Source organism: Strix aluco, chromosome 13 (assembly GCF_031877795.1).
Source record: "Strix aluco isolate bStrAlu1 chromosome 13, bStrAlu1.hap1, whole genome shotgun sequence".
Lineage (NCBI taxonomy): Eukaryota > Metazoa > Chordata > Aves > Strigiformes > Strigidae > Strix > Strix aluco.
This window is the reverse complement of record NC_133943.1, coordinates 21,928,322-21,951,785: the sequence shown is the minus strand read 5'-3', so window position 1 is coordinate 21,951,785 and position 23,464 is coordinate 21,928,322. Positions and strand designations below refer to the sequence as shown.

Here is a 23,464-nt window from a genome sequence, read left to right as displayed (position 1 = left end):
GCTGCACGAATTATACTTTTTTATAACCAAGTGCTTAATTTTTTTTTTTTTTAATCCATAATAAAACCCCCCAAACTTATCCTGCTTCTGCTAAAATGGCTGATGTCCAGTACCCAACACTGAATCGAGCAAGGGGCAGCAGGTGTGCCAAAACACGGCCCCCCCACCATTAACATGACCTTCCTCCCTGGTAGGAGGGAAGCAGAACTTTACTGCAGGAGATTTAATAAGGCCTGAAAAAAAAAAAAAAAGTATATCCACATAGAAGTGTGGAAGTATTATTAATTCACAATTACAGCATTAATTTATATTTGTAATGATGAAGTTTAAAAAAATAAAATACTTCATTTAAGACTGAAATTTAAGTAACTTCATTAGGACGTTGATTTATCAGGTTCAATAAACTTTTTGGCATTCTTATTATTTAAAAGGAACAAAAAACCCTAAAATATCCAACCAAAACCCCAACCCCCTCCCCAAACCAAAAAAACCACACAAGCAGAGAGTGTGGAAAAAGAAAGGAGAACAGTGGGAGAAAAAACAAAAAGGCAACCAGAGGAACAATCTTCCCTGCTTATGCCTTATTAGATATAAGGCTTCTAAACTTCTTTAGAAGACTAATGTATCAATTGCTTTTTACTGCTTAGAAGCCAAACCAGCATTATATATATATATCCCTGTAGCTGATGAAGTGGCAGTTTTAGATCTCCCACTACATAATATGAAAAAAAGTCAGAACAATTATGTAAACAACTTATTATGAATAAATGCATTACAGAAAATAAACACTCAAAGCAATATGATAAAACCAAGAGTTACAAGAAAGAAAAGAGTTCTAGGACAAAGAAAAGAGATCATATTATGCTGGTCATTTAAAGGGCATTGCTTAGTTTAGGGTTTTTTGCATTGTAGTTTTAAAAAGTTTTAAAAAGAGACTCACAATGTTCAGAAACTAACGCTAAAATAGAGAAGTAGTAGCTCGTAATATGAAAACATTTTAAATTCAGAGCAGTGGAGCAGGTAAACTCTAACTTGTAAGAGTTTGGGGATAATGAAGTAGCATAATGAATAAAGACAACATAGAAATATATCCTGCTAAATAAGTAATCAACTGTCACAAGTGTACGCTATAGCTAAAATTTTTCACTTAACAGATGAAAGATTACCCAGTAAGAATTTTTATTTTTTAGACCAAACAGAATATGCAGGCTTTTTAAAGTTTCTTTCATGTCTTTTTTCATACCCATACATGAATCTCAATTGCTAAAATCATCTTCCTGCTCCGTAAGCATGGTAAGCTTTGGCATACAGTTTCAAACCAAAGTACTTCCCCCATAAGATGCAGCAGAAGTCTTACCAAATCAGCACCAGCTTGAAGCAACACATCTGCAACATCAGTATGTCCATTTTCACAGGCATAGGTCAAAGCTGTATCTCCTGTCGCTGTGGTGGCATGCACATTAGCTCCTAGAAACAAAACATTAGTTTTTTCTTACTGGACATCTCCTTATCAAGTATTTCATATCAGATAAACACAAAAATCAAGGCACTTTTTCTGTGACAACAGCTACATCCTACTGATCGACAGCTTCCACAGCCCAAGGGCATTGCCCTCATGGTAAAAATTGCTCTCCTAGGAAAAATACTCTGAAGAGAGGAGATAAGCCAAGCCTTGGAAAAAGCATGACTGGCAATCTGAGCACTTAAACCTATATGTTCACTTATTCCTACGTTCCCTCTACAGCAATGAAGATTTCAGTTGTTACAACAAATAAAAGGGAATCCAGACAGTTGTCTAGACTATCCATTTGACAGGGAGCTGCATGCCAAGGAAAACCACACAAAATGCATGTTATTGAATTCGTATTAATACTACAAGACCATACACTTCTACAAATTTAATTTCTTCCCTGCTCTTTAAAATCATTTGCTTTAAAACCACTTTGTTGAAATCACGTGACTAGCTTCATGTATGCCAGCTACATGGAAACGATGCCTGATTCTTGCTCTGTAATGCATTATTCTGCAAGAAAAAGAGCCAATGTGACTAGCCATTTTCTTATTTTCAAGGTGTGAGATATATTTAGAGACTCCCTGAAGCCAAAACAAGGCTCCTCAACTAACTTGCTACATTATCAGAAGCGAAGTGCAAGCAGCGTTTCCAGTGAGCTGGTGACAGGTGTCACACGCTGCAATCACTGCACAAAGAGACACAGTTGTTACTGTCCCTTGATGAGCAGGGAGCATTACTTTCTAGAATTACAAATCAGATAATTTTATGCTTATTCTTAGAAAAGAGCATACAAATAAATCACCTCCCATAACAAGGAAGGTTTCCAAAATGCAGCTCCTTTTAATTTATTTATTATTTTAAGCAGTATTACTACACTTTAGTCTCTACCAACTTTAAACAGACAGATGAACGTTGAAGGGTCATTCCTCCCCAACTCCAGCAAGATGAAATTTTTACTACTGTATAATGTAGTAGTAAAACTCACTCATCACAGAAATTCAGCACATTCCAGAATCTGTCTTGCACACTATTTCCCAGGGCACAATTCCTAAAGTACTGGCTATTCAGGGAGACTGACTGCAGATAATCAGGCTCAGTCAAAGCAGGAGTAGCATATAAAAACAAGTATTATCTGTATTAACATTTTGTCCTGAATGCAGTTAGCTGGAAACAATGTTCCTAATGAACGTTGATGTTTTTTAGATATGCAACAGAATCCAGTGCTCCATGAGGCACTTTCCTCTGTTAACAGTATCAAACAATATTAAAGTATAACATATGCTTTTTTTCTTCTTGCTAAGGTACCTCAGAACATAGTTTCTTGTTAAAACACTGCCACCATCAAGCCCAAGTATCTTCTAAATCATACAGAATGAGTCTATAATATCCGTGAGCGAGATCATTTGCACTGCACACATACCTGCTGCCAGCAAGTATTTCACCAATTCAAGATGACCCTCTTGAGCAGCTTCCATCAAAGGTGTTGAGCAACCAAGTTCTATATCAGCTCCTGCCTTAATAAGGAAGTCAGCTACTTCAGAAAACCCTCCACAACATGCCAGAGTAAGAGCTGTTTCCTGCGTTTCTTCTGTCTGTGCATTTATATTTGCCCCTAGGAAACAAAACAGCTGTTACTTTAACTGACCATACACAGGGTGGGAAAGTGAATGTTGACCAGCTCCACAGTTTGGGTGTTTTAGCTTTGCTTTGCAGTTACAGCAATGAGCAGTGACAGCCACACGCTACATCAGAGGAGTTTGTGTGGAATACCTAACGGCAAACAGTCAACACTGCATTCTTCAACGCAAATGCTCAAGAAACAAGTGATCTCACCTTGTGCCAGTAGCAAGGCTACCATCTCTTCATGGCCTTCCCGGGCAGCTTCCATTAGGGGAGTATAACCTTCATCATTAACTTCCTCCAGGTTAGCTCCCCTTTCAATGAGAAGAGCTGCTAACTCCACATGTCCACCACAAGCAGCCAGAGTGAGTGGAGATTCAAATGAATCTGCAGGCATATTCACTTGAGCACCACTGTCTAAAAGCAAGCGTGCCACTTCCACATGTCCATCCTACAAAACAAAGGTGAACACAAAAATCAGGAACAGCTGAAGTCACTTGATCGTGTAGTTGCAACCACTATCACACTAGGTCTGAAAACTATGATGGGATTTTTTACTTATGATGGTTCAATTTATGACATAGTTATGGTAATACTTGGCTTAAACTGACATTTAGGTTTCCACCTACATCTACGTTAGGTTTAAATGCATGAGGAAAAAAGAGCTATGTTGGGTTTCTTTTTTTTCTTTCTTGGGGGAGTACAGAAGGAGTTATGGGATAAGACTTTCTTAAATATCCAGCAAAGTATCTGGTAATAGAGATAGCAAACAAGTACCACAAGCAATAAACCTATTCCATGACTAAAACCCAAAACATGCATCAGAAAAATGATGTTCTTTTTCTTTGTAGTCAATTCATGGCTTCTACAGACCAAAAAAGCGCAAACGGACAGTTTCTAGATTCTGGGAAAGATACATGCAGAGAAACTGAAGTGGTTATAGTAAGGTAGGTAACAGGATGGAAGACGTGAATAAGTCTTAAAGGAGACTGAAAAGTGCCTTGGGGTGAAGCAGTCTTAGCCATAGAGGGAAGAGAATTAGGATTGCCAGAGCAGTGTTTGAGCCCTTACCAATCAAAGCATATAAATGAAGCTGCCAGTTTCTCAAGAAACTATTACTAAAGTCCTCAAAGTTACTTGAAACAGACCAAGTATCAAAAATCTGTTTCATTTAAGGTGTGGTTTGTAGAGAGCCACAATACTGCTGAAAAGTTTTGGCATTAGGAAAGAAGAAACTCACGTGGTTTCTCCCTCCCACATAACTTAAGGAAGTGGGACCCAAACACGTGGAACAATTTGGAGAAGAGATCTTAGAAAACCGAAGCAGATTACAAACTACACCTAATGAAAGAGGAAAGGTTCAAGTCATCCAAAGACTGCTCAGTGAACTACAGAAGATCTGAGGGTCTAATCAGAGAGCGTTTCATACTAGACCTTTCTCAGCATTTACAATTAATAGGGTAACTTAAGGATGGAGAGGGAACTCCATGTAAAAGACCTGAATCAAAGCATGCTCTCTGTATCTCTCAGTGGGGAGAAAACCACTTGCTGCCTTGCCTACACCTAATAGCTATGCACCTGCAGTACCACCTTGGTCATCTGCCATCCAAAGAAATGCGGGGTTCTTCCAGAAGGACTAAACTGTCAGCCAGCTTTGATGATTCAGAGCCCTGTGTCCCAACACAGTGCTTCTCCTGGTATTTGACAGTTAAACCGGCTTAATTCTTTAAACTAGGCCCAACACATGCTGACAGGTTTTGCTAGAGAACTAAAGAATACTTCTTCCTGAGAAAAACATAAGAAGGGCCAATTTCAGTGGCAAGTAGCAGATATTTTTATAGAGTGTCCTTGGAAGGAAATATAAAGTCGAGCAAGACTAAACGGGGGAAGGAAAGAAAAAAGAAAAAAAAAAAAGAAATTTAGACCTCTCTGCTCAAAGTTCAAGCCAGAGCTGTCCAGGCTAGGGCACTGATACCTAGGGGTGATTTATAAAGTTATAAAGCTAAGAATTTCACCAATTTCCAAAATTAAAGAACTTATGTATTAAGAACAGCAACCTCAAGCGAACTACGAGTTCCCCATTCTGATCTCAGTAGAAATATCAGCCAGTAACTCAAACAGCTAACACAGAGCTATAGAAAAGGGGGCAAGAGGGATATCAAACACACACAGCCCCTATCAACACTTGTCTGAAGTTAACCATGAAGCAGGTAGTAAGTAACCTGAGACTAACAGCAATCAAGTCTGCAAATTAAAGACAGGCTGTTGTTCTCAGAGAAGCTGGCTAAAAGCCAGTAACAACCCCATCTAACTAAAAGCATTATTCCAGGTGTGGCACTCTATCTTGACTAAAACATACTAAAACTCAGAGGCACTTACAATATAATCAGTGATCAGAGACCAGATAGCTCAGCCTCCTGTATGTGCAGCATTCATTAGTTGGAAAACAGTGAAAACTGGGAAAAGTCACAATAATTTGGTGGAATGGTTCCCCTCTGCAAGTGTGTAGCCAAAAGATAAGAAGGAACAAACTCCATCATTCGACTTAAGAGTTGGGACTTCAAAGGACCAATTTCCTCTCTGTTGCTTTTAAAGGTCAATACACTCTTTATAATGCAAACTAGTCTGAAACATCCAAGAGCTAAAAACACACAGGCAACCCACACAGCTTTATCCTGCCCAAGCAAGACACTTCATAGCCTCCAAGTCATCCCAGTGCTCAGACTGTATCACCATGAAAGAAAAAAAGAAAAAAGAAAAAAAGACTAAACCTAAACAGAACAGTGGGCCGATTAAAACATTTAGTTTGCAGTCATGCTTCTATCTCCTTTAGGTGACAGCATACACCCACTGCAACTACGTTCTTCTCAATTCCTTATTGGCACTAGGCTCTCACACAGGGAAGACTATTCAAAGATACTATTACAGTCTCACTATTGGAAGACTTTAACACAGCTTGAGATGTTATAATCTGACCATGGTCACTTGCATCATCAACTCATAAGTGCACTAAAAGAAAATTTGATCCTCCAGCTCTCAGAAGATGACAGGAACATTGCAGCCTATCTTCTAAGGATGATAGGGTACTAGGAGCAAATTAATTTTTCCTCTGTTTGCTGTGCTTCCTATGAAAACAAGGTCCCTGTTCTTTCTTCAAAGATTTCACCAGCTTGAAGAATAGATAAAAGGTCACCTAAGGTCTGGACAAAAATGGTTGCATGTATGCTCTGACACAATAGCACACTCTTTATTAAGATGAAGGTCTTGGAAAGGGAAGTTTTTCCTCAATGGCTGCTTTAAAATCATACAAGTTGCCCAAGAACTAAACTACTTTTGACCTACGGTTTTATTTTCAAAAGAAAAACCTCACAGCACCATTTACAGAAAACTAGAAGAGAGCAAACCACCTCTACATGCAAAACACTTCCTGCAGTAGTGAAAGGACAAGCATAATGCATTAGTCATCCAGCTCAGTGCACTTCTGGAAGGCTCATACCATCATGATCTGAGAGACCTTATTCGTAAAGACAAAGGTGGAAAACTAACTCTTACGCTGCAAAAGGAACAGTGACTTGGGCTCAACCTACTGCTTTCCTACATTGAAGATTAGTTACTCCTACGCTTCACATACGGAGCATTTAAAACAACACGTCATACCCCCCAAAATTAGAATAATTTTTCCCTATGACCAATCAGGCTGAGAAGCTGGCCATCTGTGGTAACTACAGTAAAGGCTTTCTTACGATAAAAACTAACACACACTTGCTTGCAGATCCAAAACAGTTTGTTAACAAAGGTTCATTTATCTTATCATCTCTTTTATTCCTCTCTCATTGAAAAGGGAGCAGTACAAATAAAGGCTGTTTACCATGCAGGCCTCCATTAGCGCCGTGTGCATCTCATCTGTTTTATGCTCTTGATCGGCTCCAGCTTCAAGCAAAAAACGAACCATATCTAAATGGCCTTCGAATGAAACAGATCAAAATAAATAAGCATTTAATATAATAAACTTTTAGTAATACAGTCAATACACTTAATAAAATCATTTAGATTTTCATAGTTCATTATTACGAATTTTACAAGTTACAATTTGCAAACCTGCTCTTTTTAAAGTACTCTCAAAAGTACCAATGCAAAACAGACAGCCAGACTTTAGACAGTCTTTCCCAAAGATACTGCCCAACTATAAGATGAAGACAGACCTCTTCAATTCAAGTTTACACAACAGAAACCTTTTTCTGTGACTTCAAGCTTAAGCGACTGCACTTATTCCTTACTCAACTGTATAGTGACATATCAATTAACTGTTCCAGGGCAGCATACAACTGGGGGGGGATTTATCTTTTAGACATAAGCCCATGTAGATCTGAACTTTATTTTAATCTTGTTAATCACAGTATTCACAGACATATTTCTGAGAACTAAGACATGCACATTAGGTCATATTATGTTGTCTGACACTAGTTTTAAAACCTTCTACTGAACTTTACCAATACTTGTTTTCAACTTTATTATAGCTTTTGTCAATTTAGAATTTGTCCCTACAAGTTATACATTTTATCCGCTCAAGGAGCATCCTCCTCCAAGACAAGACTTAGTTTTACATAAGCTGATAGGAAAACAAGGTAGCTCAACCATCTTGCCAAAAATAATACAGGAAATCTCTAGTCAGTTAAGATCTTACATTACATCACTCTAAGTTTTAGGCCACAAGAAACAAGAATGCCCCTTCAACATATCCAGGAGTACTATTACTGAAATTTCTCTACAAGAAACTACTATGTGCTGCAGGAAATCCCTGACAAATCCACATGCAAGTTTTCACATGGGTTATACATAGTATGTATCCTACAGTTCTAACCAGAGAAGCAAAACCTGAAGTTACTATAACAATAATCCGCATCCTTAAAGCTTCTATTAGGAGGAAAACAATTGTTGGAACTTTTATGGAGGTTTTGGGAAGAAAAAGCAAACTTGGAAGTACATTGGATTACCACTGCATTAAGTTGCTTTCTACAGAAACTTTAAATAGCAGAAGAAATTAAGTCAGAAGTCCATAAAAGTTCATAATACGTAACAATTCATAGACATTCTCCAAATCTACACTGAAGGAAAAGTATCCAGTAATAATACTAACATTTTCACCCCATCAGGTATTCCAGAAACATGTATTCTAAATTCACATTTTTCTAACAACTAACAGATGTTTTCAGAACTTGCAGATAGTTCATGAGTGTAACCTGAATGAAGTAGGGAATGGGAAAGAGGACAGCAGTCCTGTGTCAAAGCACAAGTCTGGATGCAGCCAGTCACAAGTTTTCATCTGCAGTGTGTCGAATACAAAACCACCACATCTGGACACAAGTAGACAGGCTTAATACCACTACACCATGGATGAGCATTTCCTGACATCGAGTTTAAAACCTAAACCCAGTATTCCAAAACTATTAAGAAAATATTTAAACTATAGCTGGAAGCTTTAGTTAGATAAATCCTAGCAAATAAATTTAAACAAAAATTCAAAACAAGGCAAGAGACAATACCTTTATAACACGCAAGTGTAAGTGCACTTTCTTTAAACTCATTGGAGTGAGTGTTGATTCCTGCACCATATTCCAGCAATACTCTTGCAACCTCAACATGACCTGCACTGGCTGCTTCCATTAAGGGGGTATGTCCATTCTCATTGTGGTCTTCTATATTAGCACCAGCTTTCAATAGCACCTTCACTATGTCAACAAAGCCCCCAGCACAAGCGTAAGTGAGAGCTGTGTTCCCTGCAGAGAAAAAGAAGTTTACATGAAAACCCTTTCCATCACCCACTCCTAATATAGGAAAGGAAATTAGTTTTAACAGCTCTGAACCAAACCAAGTACATCACTAGCAGCAGACTTTTACTTCCAAAGCAATGTTACTACAGCCAATAATTTCATGCTGGATATAAAAATCCCAACACAACTACAATGTAAACAAGTTTTAATGCTAAGCCAATATTACAAATCAGGATTTTCTTCTTTGGTTATTATGTTTTCTACTTCAGCACACAAAGAGAGATCAAATGCACACACAAAAAAATCAATGAGTAATTTTTATGCTCACTGTAGAGTTTGGGCAGGGGAGCCAGGGAGGGGGTTTGGTTTTCTGCATTTGTTTTTTTCCTATAATCCCTTGAAAAAACTTCTATTGGCTGGATTAAAATAAATTTATAATTTAAAACTCTGGTACTGTGACAGACAATCCCATACGGCTCATTTTAAATGCTACAGTCAATTTAAAGGTAAGTTCTGCTTAGTATGGCTAATCATCAAGATAAAAAGAACATTTCATAGTTCAGACACCCGGCTTTCTTAGAATTTGAACAAAGTTTAAATACGAACTTAATATTAGCAGAATCCAACTGCAGGTTAATACTCTCAGCAAGGTTAGTTAAGCTGTGGTCAAACATCAACAGTGTAGACAACACTCAATGCACAAAGAATTGTACCTCCTCTGTGGTAAAAAGCAATAGACCAAAATAACTGGTCTCGACCAGATGTGTTCCACGGTGGTCTTAATGCATAATTTTGGATTATACAGATGAGAAAAAACTAGACTTCATGTACTTTTCTGGTCATCTAAAACCACAGTGCTTTCCATTTCCGTTTATATTGAAAACAATCTTTAATAATGGCCAGGTAAGACTCTAAACACATCCGCTATATATCTGGCCTATTCTTAACAGTTCCTGTCACATCTTCTTGTGAATGAAACTATCAGTCAAAACCACAGATGTTCAGAACTGCTGCACATCTTATGCGCCAATCTTAGTAATTCTTAGTGTTCCTGCTTCCCAGTTACCTGTCGAAGACTGTGCGTTGACATCTGCACAATGAACAAGGAGAAGTTTAACAATATCTACATAGCCTCCGCTGGCAGCTGCCATTAAGGGAGTTATGTCTCCTTTATTCCCTCGATCTTCAACGTTTGCATGCATTGCTAGTAGCACCTAGAGGAAAAAAGTTCACTTTAATGAATAAATTGTAACACCAACATTTTGCTTTTAGTTCAGGGAGCTTGTGAGAATGATTCCCCAGTCAGTTGTGACATCCCCTTGCAGTAACAGCCCCAATGGTGAAGTACAATGGCACTTCCCAGGACCACTTATAATTACTACTTGCATTGTGCTCTGCTTCAGGAAATGCTGTTTCTCTACATTTCTTCCTATCTCTAAAATCAACATTAAGTTACAGTGCAATACTGACATTTTCAAAAGTCACAGGGCAAATCACTAATCAGAATGACAGCAGAGAAACTGTAAGCTTGCATTAATGACCACAGCACACATCAGCTCAAGCTTACAGGTAAACAGTTTTCTCCCTGCACTCTTGCCTGGCACCAAAATGTGAAGCTGGCCACTTTCTGAGAACTATCACCTAAACATCTTCAAAGAAGCACAAATTCTGCCCTTAGATACACAAGTATAAAAGCCAAAAATTAACACGAATTAATGCACTGTCAATACAGGTGTCATTAAAAAAAAAGGACTGAGTGAGTCAAGACACGAGTTTTTAGAAGGTAACCACTTGTAGTGTTTGATTTTGCTGCTATTTTAGATTCTCTTGCAATGTCTGCTTGGCAGAACAGCTTGACTGCATCTAGAACAATGCCAGAAAAGTAGATACATCATAAAACACAAGATACGTTCCTCAGACAAGTCCCTTAAACCTAAAGGCATATATGACATAATTTTCCATTAAAAAGACAAATAATAACTAGAAGCCTACAATAGGCTGTACTAACTGATATTCTGTTTAGTTTATAAAAAATTATTATAATCAGAATAGCTAAAATGTTTACCTATCAAAGAAGCCCCTTAGGCAATGCTTCACAAAGGTTTAGTTGTGACTATATTTGTTACTTACTTGTGCCAATTCATAATATCCTGCTGAACAGGCCAAGCAAAGGAGACTCTCCCCTTCTTCAGTATGTTCATTTACACTTCTTCCTTCATCCAACAGCTTCCGGACAGCATTTACATCCCCATCTGAGCATGCTTCTGCCAAACTGCGACTGGAAAAATCAGTTGCCACAGCATTAGCTCAAAATAAATCTGCAATAGATGGGTAGCTTTCCTATGCAAGGAAGTCTGTAAGTAAAGACTCATGACATTAGTACTAAGCCTTATTAGAAAATACACCTTACAGATTTTTTTTAATAAAAAGTATATATATACACACATTATTTCCATACATGAAAGAGATAAAGACCTTTTTTGTGTCTAAATTAGCTCTTGTCCTCATCAGCTGCTAACTTACATAAACTCTCATATAGACTACATGCAGAGAAGAATGCTCAAAACTGTAATTTGTAGTGTTTGAAAGATTCAGAAGTAAACCTCACTGATGCTATTCGTACTTGGGTGGAATGCCAGAGACACAGAGGCTGTGACCATGACAAACTACTGACTATAGCTACCGAGGCAAATTTCTAGTAGAGATAAAGCCAAAAAGTGAACAGCCTAGTATCACAGAGACCACTAATACTGAATACTTCAGCAAGACAAACTTCTGAGTGTTGTCTCTCCTGCAGTGGGACTATTTCCTTCTCTGCACTAGCCCGAAGCTTTTTTTCTTTTAATTGGAAACACCAGTTTCTTAATTTAAGCAGCCATTTCAAAGAAAAATCCTTACCTTACCTAATGACATCTTAAAGGAAGAAAGGAGAGGAGCCTTACAGAAGTTTACTATGTTTCCTTTCATGCACTGTTAAAAGCATATTACAGAAGTTTTCAGACAGATTAAATAAGCTAACTGAACTGCACATTTTTTAAACATCGATAACAACACAAATCCTATGTAGAACACTACTAACCCTACCTCTTATGACTTTAAGGGCGTTACAAGCTAAGAGTTAGAAGGAAAAGACATGACAAACCCCGAGTTCTTGGCATCTAAAAGCTCAGAAATCTGTAATCACTACTTTAATCATCATTAACCTCCGAAGTAGAGAGAATAGCTATTTCCCTGAGACCCAGGAAAGTACACTACGCAAATCTTGACAAAGGTGAGCTGAGCTTCAATTTATCTCAAACCAAGTCACTTGCCCTTCAAATCTTTTTCTGTAAAAAAAAAATAAATGTCTAACAGCAAAGACAACTGTTACACTTGCATTTAGCAGTGCTTTAAACAAAAGCAAGTCATGCTTAGTACCAACTCACTTACACTTCTCCAACTGATGATATAATTTTATATAGAAAATATATGCAAGGAATCATGGTCCCTCAGCCAGTAGGAACCAAACCACAGTTAATGCCCTGGTGGGAGGGGGAAGGGAGGAAGAGCCTTCTGTTATAAACAGTAGTTTATAACAGACTGTGATGCATTCCTAATCAGTGTATTTTATTTGCAAAATATGGAAACTTGTTTCTTAAAACAAAACCAAGTACACTCAGATTCATTAAAATCCTCAAATTTCTACTTTTCTTTTGTAAAAGATAAAAGTTCGCTCAAGAAATTCACTCACAATGAAGAAAATACCCATCTGAGCACAAAGTTCTCTCAGGAAAGCATACAATTTTCAATTGTTCAAAGACTGTAATGGTTACACTACGTTAAGTCCCTATTTTAAAAGGAACTCATTTGCCATACACCCCCAAATGAAATAAACTGTGCTAGCAGCTGTCTGATAAAAGCTGAGATCTGACCTGAAGAGAATATCCAGTATCTGCTTGCTTATGTTTGCACTGTAATCACTAACTATTTTAAGCAAAATAACTGATATTTTGGTAAAGTTTATTATTTGGCTACACAGTCAAGTCTATATACGGAATCAATGGGATCCCACTAAAAGGCTGTAGGGCACTATTAAACCTGCCACCTTCTCCTGGGAGGTAGTAAGGGACTATGTTCAGGGCACAAGCAGTCAAAAAGTCCTGCTGCAACCCACAGATAACCGGGCATTTACAGCTCGGGTTCCCATGTTCAGCTGGGAGGAGACAGTGGGAATTCAGGCACTTTTGCACACAGTCTAGTCTTTAGAAATGGGAGCCACCCAACACCATAACCTGCGAGACAAATCTTGAAACAGATCCATCATTCTCAGAAGATAACCTTAAGCCACCCCATAATATAGAACTGCTGGGAAACCAAATATGCTCTGGGAAAAAGCTATTAAATACAGGGCTCTTAGTTCATTCTAGATGACCCAGGCACCTCAAGAGGTCTCCAAGTTTGCTCTCTGTTCAGGTTCCCCTTGAGATATTTGCAAGACATTGTGTATAAGTGACAAGTATGACACTGGGAGGCTCTTCTAAATGAAGCACAGGATGCTGTTGACCTTTGCTCCAAGGGTACATTCATTGCTGGCTTATGTTCCACTTGTTGTCCACCATGAAACTCAGGTCTGTTTCTCCAAAGTTGATTTCCAGCCATTCAGCCCTCCCCATCCATGCCCATGCACAGAGATATTCCTCACCAGTTGTAAGACTTCACATTTCCCTTTGCTGAATTTCATAAGATTCCTGCTGGCCCCTTTCTCCAGCTTGTCAAAGTCTTCCTGAATGGCAGCACAACCATCTGGTCACCCTCCCTTCAGCTTTGTATCATCTTCAAACTTGCTGAGGATGCCCTCTGTGCCATCACACAGGTCACTGATGAAGACTTTAAACAGTACTAGCCCAAATATCATCGCCTGGAGTATACCACTAGCAACTTGCCTTCACCTGGACTTCGTGCTATTAACAACTCTGAGCCTAGTAGTTCAGATGGTTTTCAGTCCATCTCACTGTCCACCTACCTGGTCTGTACTTCATCAGCTTGTGCCCACAGGATGCTGTGGGATACAGTGTGAAAAGACTTGCTAAAGTCAAGATAAACAGCATTCACTGCTCTCCTCTCACCTACCAACGAGCCATCTCATTGAAGAAAGCTATCAGGTCAGGCTTGATCTCCCCTTTGCAAAACCATGCTGACTACTTTCCATCATCATTTTGTACTTACTATGTTAGGAAATTGCTTCCAGAGGATTTACTCCATCACCTTTGCAGGGACTGAGGTGAGGCTGACCTGCCTATAAGTCCCCTGGATCCTCTTTCTGCCCTTCTTAAGGACAGGGGTGACATTTGCTTTCTTCCAGTCCTCAGGAGCCTTCCTCATTCACCATGACCTTTCAAATAAATTGGTACTGGCCTCGCAGTGACATCAGTCAGCTTCTTCAGTACTCATGGATGCATCCTATCAGGTCCCATGAACTTGTCCACTGGACTATGTCCAACCTGTTTAAATGCTCCCTGACCTCCTACCAACCAAAGGCGAGCCCTCCTTGGTCCAGACCTTCCCACTCATCTTGGGGGCTTAGGATTCCTGAAAGCCAATCTCACCAGTAAAGCCCAAGGCAAGGGCAGCATTCACCTCTTACTCTTCTGTATCTCCGTCACTAGGTCCCCTGCCATATTCTAAGGCAGGCCCACATCTTCCCTCATCTTCCTTTTGCAGCCGATATACTCACAGTAGTGTATCTTGTTGCCTTTCATGCCCTTTGCCTGATTCAACTCCAGGTGGACTTTAGTTTTCCTAATCGTGTCCCTAACATTGTTTCTACATTGCCTGTGGGGCACCTGGTCTGCTTCCACCTCCTGTATGCTTCCTTTTTATGCTTCCCCAGCAAATTTTCATCTCCCCATGTTTTGATCCATAAGTAATTTCTCTAGCTTCAGTTTCTTCTAGCTTCAGTAATTTGTTCTGTACTAGTATTTACATTTTGAGCAATGACTCAACCCTTATTGTAAGCGCTTTGTTTTGCGAATCCCAAGTCTGAATTTCAGGAGGACAACCATATGAAAGGAAACTTAAGATTTGTAATTTTTGATCCTAGATCTTAAGTTCAACAGTATACACAGTCACACTGTCTCAACAGTTTAGGAACTACCTGCATCACCTGCCAGAGTAGAAAATATTTCAGGACCCCTAAAGACGTGTTGAAATTACCAAAGTAGAAGAAAGCTCTTGAAAATGTAGGACAAATTCCCAGTTCTGTCATCATGGGATTTAAATGTCATCCTCATTAATTATCAGTTACAAAAAGTTATCAGATAACATAGTTTCATTTTCCCCTAAGTTCCTGAGCAAGATACCGGGGCAAATTGCTGTCCTGTAAGTATTTGTATTCCCTTCCAACTTTTAATACAATGAACTAGATTCATTATTTTCCAACAAAGTATGCTGAGGCAGTAATTACAGAACTATCACCAACTCTTCTACAGCTAAGAATTTAACCCCTTTTTGAAAAAAATCAACTGCCAGTACACAGGTTAGCAGCAGGTTAGAAAGTAACATTTTTGTTGTACTCATTTGTGTTGCTCTTACTCTCTGAAGCCAGTAACCTGATGGGACAATAGTGACACCTTCAGATTCAATAACTTTGCTTCTGCTAGTAGTAGAGCAGATATATTACCAAGTACTAACTATAAAGTTAACTGAATTTCAAATTAAAAACACAAACTTACGTTCTATAGTTGGGAAAGTGGGTGTGGGGAGCGAGCGATACATACTTGTCCACTTGTCCTGCATTGTGATTGTTCTCTGCTCTCATCCGCGTCAATGCAGCAGCAGCTTCATCCAGTGCACAGCTGACAGAGGACGTCAGTCTCCGGAGAACCTCAGGATCTGCGAAGGCTTTACCATCGGCAGTGGACAATTTACCAATTCCTTCAGTGTACGTTCGTTCATCAGTCAGGTTAGTATGAAAGTCACACAAAAGAAATGCGAAGACACTATTTAGATTTCAGCCACATGCACTATTAGTTAAAAATCATTTGCAAACATGCCAGAAAATCAGCTACTTAAAAGTAACTGTTAACATTTGCCCAAGACCTGAACATTTAATTACTATAGTACAGCAGTAAGAAAACTGTTTTTCAACTGGCAGATTCATTACCTGTCCCAAATTCGCAACTCATACCTTTGAAGAATAAAAACAAAAACCAAACAAAACCAAAAAACCCCTCAGGGGAATAAGGATAAGTCCAGAGGTCAAGCCCAAAAACAGAAGGTTGGGAAACAGGTATTACTCCACAGGCTTGGTTTAGTATTTTCTGAATGTGAAGAATTTTATTATTTAAAATATAAAGTTAATACCCACTTTCCACCCAACTCCACCCAAAATGAAGTGGACTTAGTCTAATATACCTTTTCTTTTTTAAGAGTAGGAAAAAAATTTTGTACGTTATTAGCTTAAATTTCCAACAATTTAATATTCTAAACTGCACAGCTCTAGCTACAGGCACAAAAATTATGAAACAAAATTTCAAATATTTTAAATATACTTGAATCAATGCCCCCTCTACACTAACATTACACAGATGCACTTAGACTCAAAGAACTTTTGTAACAGTCTTTTTTTTTAAAAGTTTCTTTGCTGCAAGAGTAAAGCTTAAGGCTAATATGGAACAGCACCATAAGAAGGTATTTATCCCACACATTTATATGGCTGATATAAAATCATGGTACAGCTGTGTAGTTTTACTCCATGTAGTTCAGCCCAGCCTGGTCTACATATGCAAACATCACTGCACAGTTGCCTCTGCAGGTAGGCAGGGCTTATATTTACATATACAAATGCAAATAGTGTAAAAAAAATGCACTGCTGAATAGTACACACACACACCCCCAACCCCCCCCCCCCCAGTCAAATTTCACATGCTACAAAAAGCAAATGTTTCCTGGTTTATAGATTAGCTACCTTCACCAGTGATGAGTCAGAAACTTCTCAATTCCTTAGCTGTTAAACAGGGTCAAATTAGATACAAATCTCTGAAAACAGCCCATCTTACACCTCAGAAGATTTGCTATTTAGTACGTGCATATCTCTAAGATGAATTTACACCATGTGTCCCACAACCCAGCTTGTAATTATTACCAAAATCATACTCTGAAAGTTTTGAACATTGTCTTCGGACAATGTATTTCCCCAGTTTGAGAGCAAACCATTTGTTTCTCATTAATGTAAGAATCAATACTTACCAAATTTCTCCACCCTGAAAACAATTTAGGCCAGCATATGCTGGACATACTGCGTTACATTACCCTACATCACTGCTGCAGTGCTGGTAAGTGTTGGCTTACGGTATTCAAACTCAGTGTTGCTGGAAATGATGAAGAGTCCCTATCCTGTCATCAAGGCAGACACCAACGATGGGGTGCAAAAGTTTACTTCGCCAACTGAAACTGAGCACAGGCTATGAAGGTTGAGATGAGCTACTAAAGATACTTGGTCAGATCCAAGTGCACTACCGCCCTGGCTCCAACATCCTACCTCTGGATCACTCAGGCATTGTCAAGAGGCTACGAAAACTAATTTATAATAAATTACCCGCTCTGTGATAAAATGAGAAATTACAACTAGATCTGTCCACAGCACACTCATCTGGTTTTCAAAGACTGTGTAGTGCACTGCAGAGCAATCAGAAGAGAGAAACAGGGCCACAGACTCTTGACTCCACATAATTGAAGAGGCTACTGGCCACATACCCCCTTCCACCTCCAAACTGTTGAGGCCATAACCCTTTAGCCACTGCTCTTAAATATAGTGAGGCTATAAACAACAAGCCTCAAACACCACAGCTCACACCTCACATACTAACGTAAACTGAATGTGTTCGTTTAAAAGGGGACATAAGTTCTGTCGGCTCCGCAGTGGTGGCAGGTGGAACAGCAAGAGATAGCTACTGAGAAACTGTGCTGGGGCATCAATTTAGTACCAAACACACAGAGAAAATGATAGTTTTCACATAGATCTACTTCCCCAGGACAGCTCACAGAGTAACTACACAGATGTTTACACTAGCTATTTCTGGTGGCAGTGCTGGCTTACACTAGCTTGCAGTGTACATAGAAGTACTGCCTAATGAAAAAAAGGGAATTAAATCTCCACAGCTCAGCACTGAGGCCTCATCTAGGATGGCGGCAACCAAAGCTGAACACCACAGTAAGTAAAGTAGAAAAGCACTTGAGAGAAAGCCACAGGATTTAGAAAAATGACCTCTAAGCGAAGGCTAAAAAAAAGCATAGACTTAGTTTACAAGAAGCAGCACAACAGCAGTTTCCCTCCACTTAGAAGAGTCTCACGAAAGAGCTGGTAAACAGCTCTACTGCTTGCAAAGGAAGTGGGAAATAAAAAGTCCAGTCAAAAAAATCAAACAAAAACAAAACAGAAAAGCTGAAACAAATCAAACAAAAGAAACCCCCAAATTACCTGGTTATCTGAAACTAAACTGGATACCTCAATCATTTCAAGTCACTAAGGGTGATTTCAAATCACCAACAGACAGGGTACCTAGACAAACAGAACCTACACGTGATCATTCTTTCCATTTTTGAAGTCTGCTTGTTGAAGCATTCATACACAGGATTTCTGAAGGCAAGAGAAGTCTCACCACGGATCTAAGTCCTGTGCCCTACCTGCTCCAAAGTATCTGTTTCCATGGATTACTGCTGTGGTCTCCTGGAGGACTTACCAACCACAGGTCACTGGCTCTTCCAGCTAGTAAAAGCACACTTACAGCCCACTACAGTTTCCTACTTTGTTTCAAAGAAGGTGCTATATAGCCACACCAAGGACTTTTGGACAGTAAGCCAAAAACACCTTTTATTTACATCACCAGCTAGGGCTCAACCCAGGTGCCATCCCCAGCTGTTCATTTCATACTTTTTTTATATTGCACATGCCAACACAGAAGACATCAGAGCAGCTGTGGTAGGCTGTATGGTGTAAAAGGGAGACAGACTACAAGAATTACCACTGCAGATACCCAGTCATTTATTTCCCTTCTGCAGGTTTACAGTATCACCTAAATAACAGCTCAGTTTTCACTTTGCTATGATTTAGGATGACTGTGCCAGAATCTTATGGCTGTAATGCTCATTTATCTTTTAATCTCTAACTGAATTGGTTTTGTGTCCACTTCATAACCACTTGCTCTTGTGTCCCATGCCCCATCCCTGGAAATGTTCAAGGACAGGCTGGATAGAGCTTTGAGCAACCTGGTCTAGTGGAAGATGTGCCTGCCCATGGTAGGAGGGTTGGACTGCATGATTTTTAAAGGTCACTTCTAACCCAAAAACCATTATATCATTCTATAGTCTCCCCTGACTGGAAATAGATGACCTAGCTCCTCCCCATCCAACACATCAACACACAGACTGCAGATCTCTAAATCAGAGAGAAAAGTACAAATTCTAAAATCTGCAAGCAGATTAGTCCTTCTACTAGGCCACAAACCACCAGTTCTACAGTACACAGATTCAGGCTGCATCTGAAAAGGGTATTTCCACCTGTTTAAACAAGTCAACAATTCAACAGTTTAACAGAGATAAAATCTCCAGTACAGCTGACTACTATATAACTAGAGTCTGGAGCAGATTACTTTTTTTTTTTCCTAAAGCTACTATGGCAGACAGCATGACTCAACTTAGTGGCAGATAATGCCAGATGTTCCACACGTTGGTGCCATACTGCTGAACTATTTAAATTAGCCTGACGTTGATCACAGAAGTGTATTAGAACAACAAGCTCACCTTTCAAGGGAAAAGCTTGCTCATCAGACACATATCTATGCACCTAAAACCAACACCGATTTGACGTATGGGCTTCCTTGTTGACTTTCAGACTCATTAGGATATTCCTTCCATGTAACTACCACGATTAGATTTTTAGGGTAGCCTGAAATGAGCTGGTAATCTCTCAGTGTGATCTTCCTCAGTTTAATGAGTCAAAGATACAGATATCACCTCAGAAAAACTGGAACAAACCCAGGTCCTTGTCTTTGGAAGTCCCAAAAGGATAGGACCTCATACCACTGGTGTGATTTTGCCATGAGTAATCAGAGATAACATTCTCTGAAAGTCATGTCTGTATATTTTCACGATTTGAACACAGAAGTTGAAAGCCATAAATAAATTTTAAAGAACCAACACAAATAACCTAGGCCAAAGTTGTTTCAAGTTCACTACAGTAAGGGAACAAGTCAGATACCCACACTTGAGCAATCACTCCCTTCCCTTCTATTTCAAGAGGAGGAACATTCTCACAGGAACATAAGTTGCTCTATCCTTCCTCACTGGATAAAGTTCGTATGAAGGAAGAAGAAAATACTTAAGTGTATTTCTAGCTAGTAGCTCATAATTATCACCATTTAAAATACCTTGAAAAGAAATTACACTGTTATGGAGCCCACAGTTAAGTCCCTCATACCACACACAACTGGTGTCAACACATGCTTTGAACACCAAAAGAGATTGTTCCAAAGAGATCAACACATCTAAGCGTAAGAGATAATGTCCAATAATCCTCACAAAAAACTGCAGATTCAGTCGTGATTATGTTCTTTCCCAGTCAGTTCCAGCACACAGTATGTTCTAACACACACTTGAGGCCATTCAGCTGCTAACGTGTCCAATTTATGATCTCACCTTCATCACAACTCAACTTCAGCTCACACGGTCATAGAAGCTTAAAGGGATCTTCTCTTTCTTTAAGTTCTTACATTACTTGGCCCCCAAAGGCAGGTTTTGATGGAAACGTGGAGAGCTTTAAAAGCCCAAATGAATGGAGTGAGAATTATGACCCAGAAATGTGTCTCTTTTTTTAATGGTACATCAAGAACCTGCTTTAATCAGCATGGCATACCGGTAGCACCTCAAACAAGGTGAAGGGGTTTCAGGGAACAAAAGAGGGGACTTGGTTTTATCTTCTTTATTGGAATCCCCATTCAGAGGAATTGAGAAGTTCTAGACTGTCAAAAGCAACTGCTACAGTCTTGTGCCAACAAGCAGTACCTCTACCAGAGAAGTATTAATTCTAGCACATCACAGAGCTGCTGCCACAAGACAAGGAGTCAACAAGCAGGACTGTTCTGTAAGGTCTCAGGTGGCTTAATCCAAATTCTCAATATAGGTATGGCTCCCCTAACAGCACAAAGAAATTCAGCTCAGGCATGTTAAGAATACAACCTAAGGGAAGATTTCCTAAAGAAAAAGTTTTCTCTTTTAATCCACACGTCATAAGTTTATTTCTAGTAATATTTAGAAGCAGTACAGCATTCACAGAAAACTACCAGCTGCTATTTTCTGTAAACTCTAGCAGTGGCGGAAGCAAGCAGAGATGATATCGGTCATCTTACTAAACAGCAAGTTGCTGCTGTCTGTGATGACATAACTTCCTGCTTTGCATATGTTAACGGCAAGTGATTTTCTAATTCCCCATATAACTAACAAAAAAGTATGCACTTCACTCCTGTCTGATGTCAAAATATTTTCCCAAACACTATTATATTATATTATATAATTTTCAGAGCCAGTAAACTAAAGTCAGCACATTCACCAAGACCCACGTTGATCTTCTGGCAAACCCGCGAAAACACCAATCAGCTCTAACCTGCTGTCCGTGTTTAATGCCTAAGCAAGGTTTGCAAAATTCTAGTTGCCTTGAACAAGTAACTTAAGTTAGCAGCCAGGTGGTGAAGCAACTGGAACTGGCGAGCACAGTGCAGACGCCAAGAGCAGACTCCCTGCCAGACCTGTGCCCGCTCCGCTCCAGGACAGGCTTCAGCAACTGCACAACACTCCCGGCACGGGCACTGCCCCTTAGAAAGACATGGGCACAGAAGCACCCAACCCAGTTTTGTCTCACTGGTTTTCTAATAGACCCAGCTACAAACAACCAAAAAAAAAAAAAAGGGGGGGGGGGGGCAAAAAAACCACCTGAGTCCCACTGATTACATAACAGACAGTCTTGTCTTGCAAAAGAGATTTCAGCAAGGACACAACACGAATTATTTCAGTGCGTCTGAAGTGAGAGCGGATTGTGCCGGCTCTATGTTTTCTTGTAAAAAACAGCCAAGCAAATCAAAAGTAGTAGCCATTTTCAAGTTTCACTGTTTCTGCATCAAGATATCTAATTTACAACATCAGAATGAGGGACATAATATTTACATTTTTTTGAATGTGTTTTAAATATTTAAATGTGTTTTACTGTACGCTGACTGCTCAGACTAAAGTCCTCAAGGAAGAAACCACACGTTGAGTAGTGCTCTTTGTATATAGGAATTGGGAAAATACTAATTCATTCTAGTGTAGTCATCTTTCTAAAATTCATATGCTTTTAAAAACTTTAAAATAAATTCTTAAAAAAATGTAATTCACACTAAGCTAAAGAACATCAGAGTTACAAGGGAATGTTTACTTTGTGAGAAAAAAGTTTAAGTCAGAGTATAGACTGAGCTATGCCATACGGATTTTTGGATAAGCCATTTGGCTTTTAAAACGAATTTCTTCACTAAAGCAGTTAAAATTTAAAACCCTCTTTATTAAGTTAAGCATGCCATGCTTAAATCTCCATATGATTCTGATGAGCCTTTGAAGAACGCACACAATAGTTACAGACCCTAACCACATCTAATGCGTGCCCAGGACCATGTGTGCAGGGAGACCTCAGGAGTTTGGATCCAAGTATGCTCGAAGAAGACTCGCACTGAAATCTGCAGAGATTTTTGCATCTGGAATCTCCGTATCTCAAACAAAAACAAACAAACCCCACGAAACCCCAAACAAACAGACAGAAAACCCAACTAGTTACTTCAGACAAAATACTTTGCCTTACCTGCCTACATTTCATTGCTAATATTATTTGTATAATGACATAAACCCTGTTCAGGAATAGCTGATTCTACTTTGCCTTTCAAAAATCCCACATTTCGACATCAATTTCATACCACACAAGTCCTTTCCTGACATGCCTGCCCTTAATAAATACATTGGTAGCAAATACCCTTTTACTATACTTTTTTTAACCTCATCTTTCGCATCATTCAGAAGACAGATGAACTTTGAACAGAAATGCTCTTTCAAAGTTTTTGAATTCTCACTCCTGACATTTAAAATGCCATATACTTCTGTGCTGCAACAAACTTGCTTATAATATTACCCTACCTTCCCAACACCTTGATTATGGTCTGGCACATTCTCGGAAAGGTATCTAAGCCACTTGGCAATACCCCTTCTAATCACTACGTAACAGATTATCAAACTTTACTGTACCATTATGTATGAGATTACCCATTAGTGCTTAAATAAGCATAAAATTTCATAGGTTATATGCATCTCTTTAAATGCCAATAATTATTTTGAACAAGAAAATATCATGTCCTGAACTGGCTGGGTCCCCCTTCCTGCTCCAGATCCTTCCTAAATCAGTCTTTCTGCACTATATAATACTCAAACTCAAAGATAGGAAACCTTAATCCATATTTATAATGGATTATAAATATATATATATAAATATTATATATTAATATAAATA

The 23,464-nt window shown here is 39.1% G+C and overlaps 1 protein-coding gene across 22 annotated transcripts in view; it reads right to left on the bottom strand.

The window, feature by feature from the left end:
• ANKHD1 (ankyrin repeat and KH domain containing 1) overlaps nucleotides 1-23,464 on the bottom strand; it is a 119,970-nt gene that overhangs the window by 60,567 nt on the left and 35,939 nt on the right. For all 22 annotated transcript variants that reach the window (XM_074838768.1, XM_074838767.1, XM_074838765.1 and 19 more), the window contains exons 3-10: nucleotides 15,660-15,816; nucleotides 11,035-11,182; nucleotides 9,971-10,118; nucleotides 8,677-8,910; nucleotides 7,002-7,096; nucleotides 3,347-3,584; nucleotides 2,934-3,125; nucleotides 1,358-1,467 (exon numbers count right to left, since the gene is read on the bottom strand). In XM_074838768.1, coding sequence (XP_074694869.1) covers nucleotides 1,358-1,467; nucleotides 2,934-3,125; nucleotides 3,347-3,584; nucleotides 7,002-7,096; nucleotides 8,677-8,910; nucleotides 9,971-10,118; nucleotides 11,035-11,182; nucleotides 15,660-15,816 — 1,322 coding nt within the window. The remainder of the gene's footprint in view (nucleotides 1-1,357; nucleotides 1,468-2,933; nucleotides 3,126-3,346; nucleotides 3,585-7,001; nucleotides 7,097-8,676; nucleotides 8,911-9,970; nucleotides 10,119-11,034; nucleotides 11,183-15,659; nucleotides 15,817-23,464) is intronic.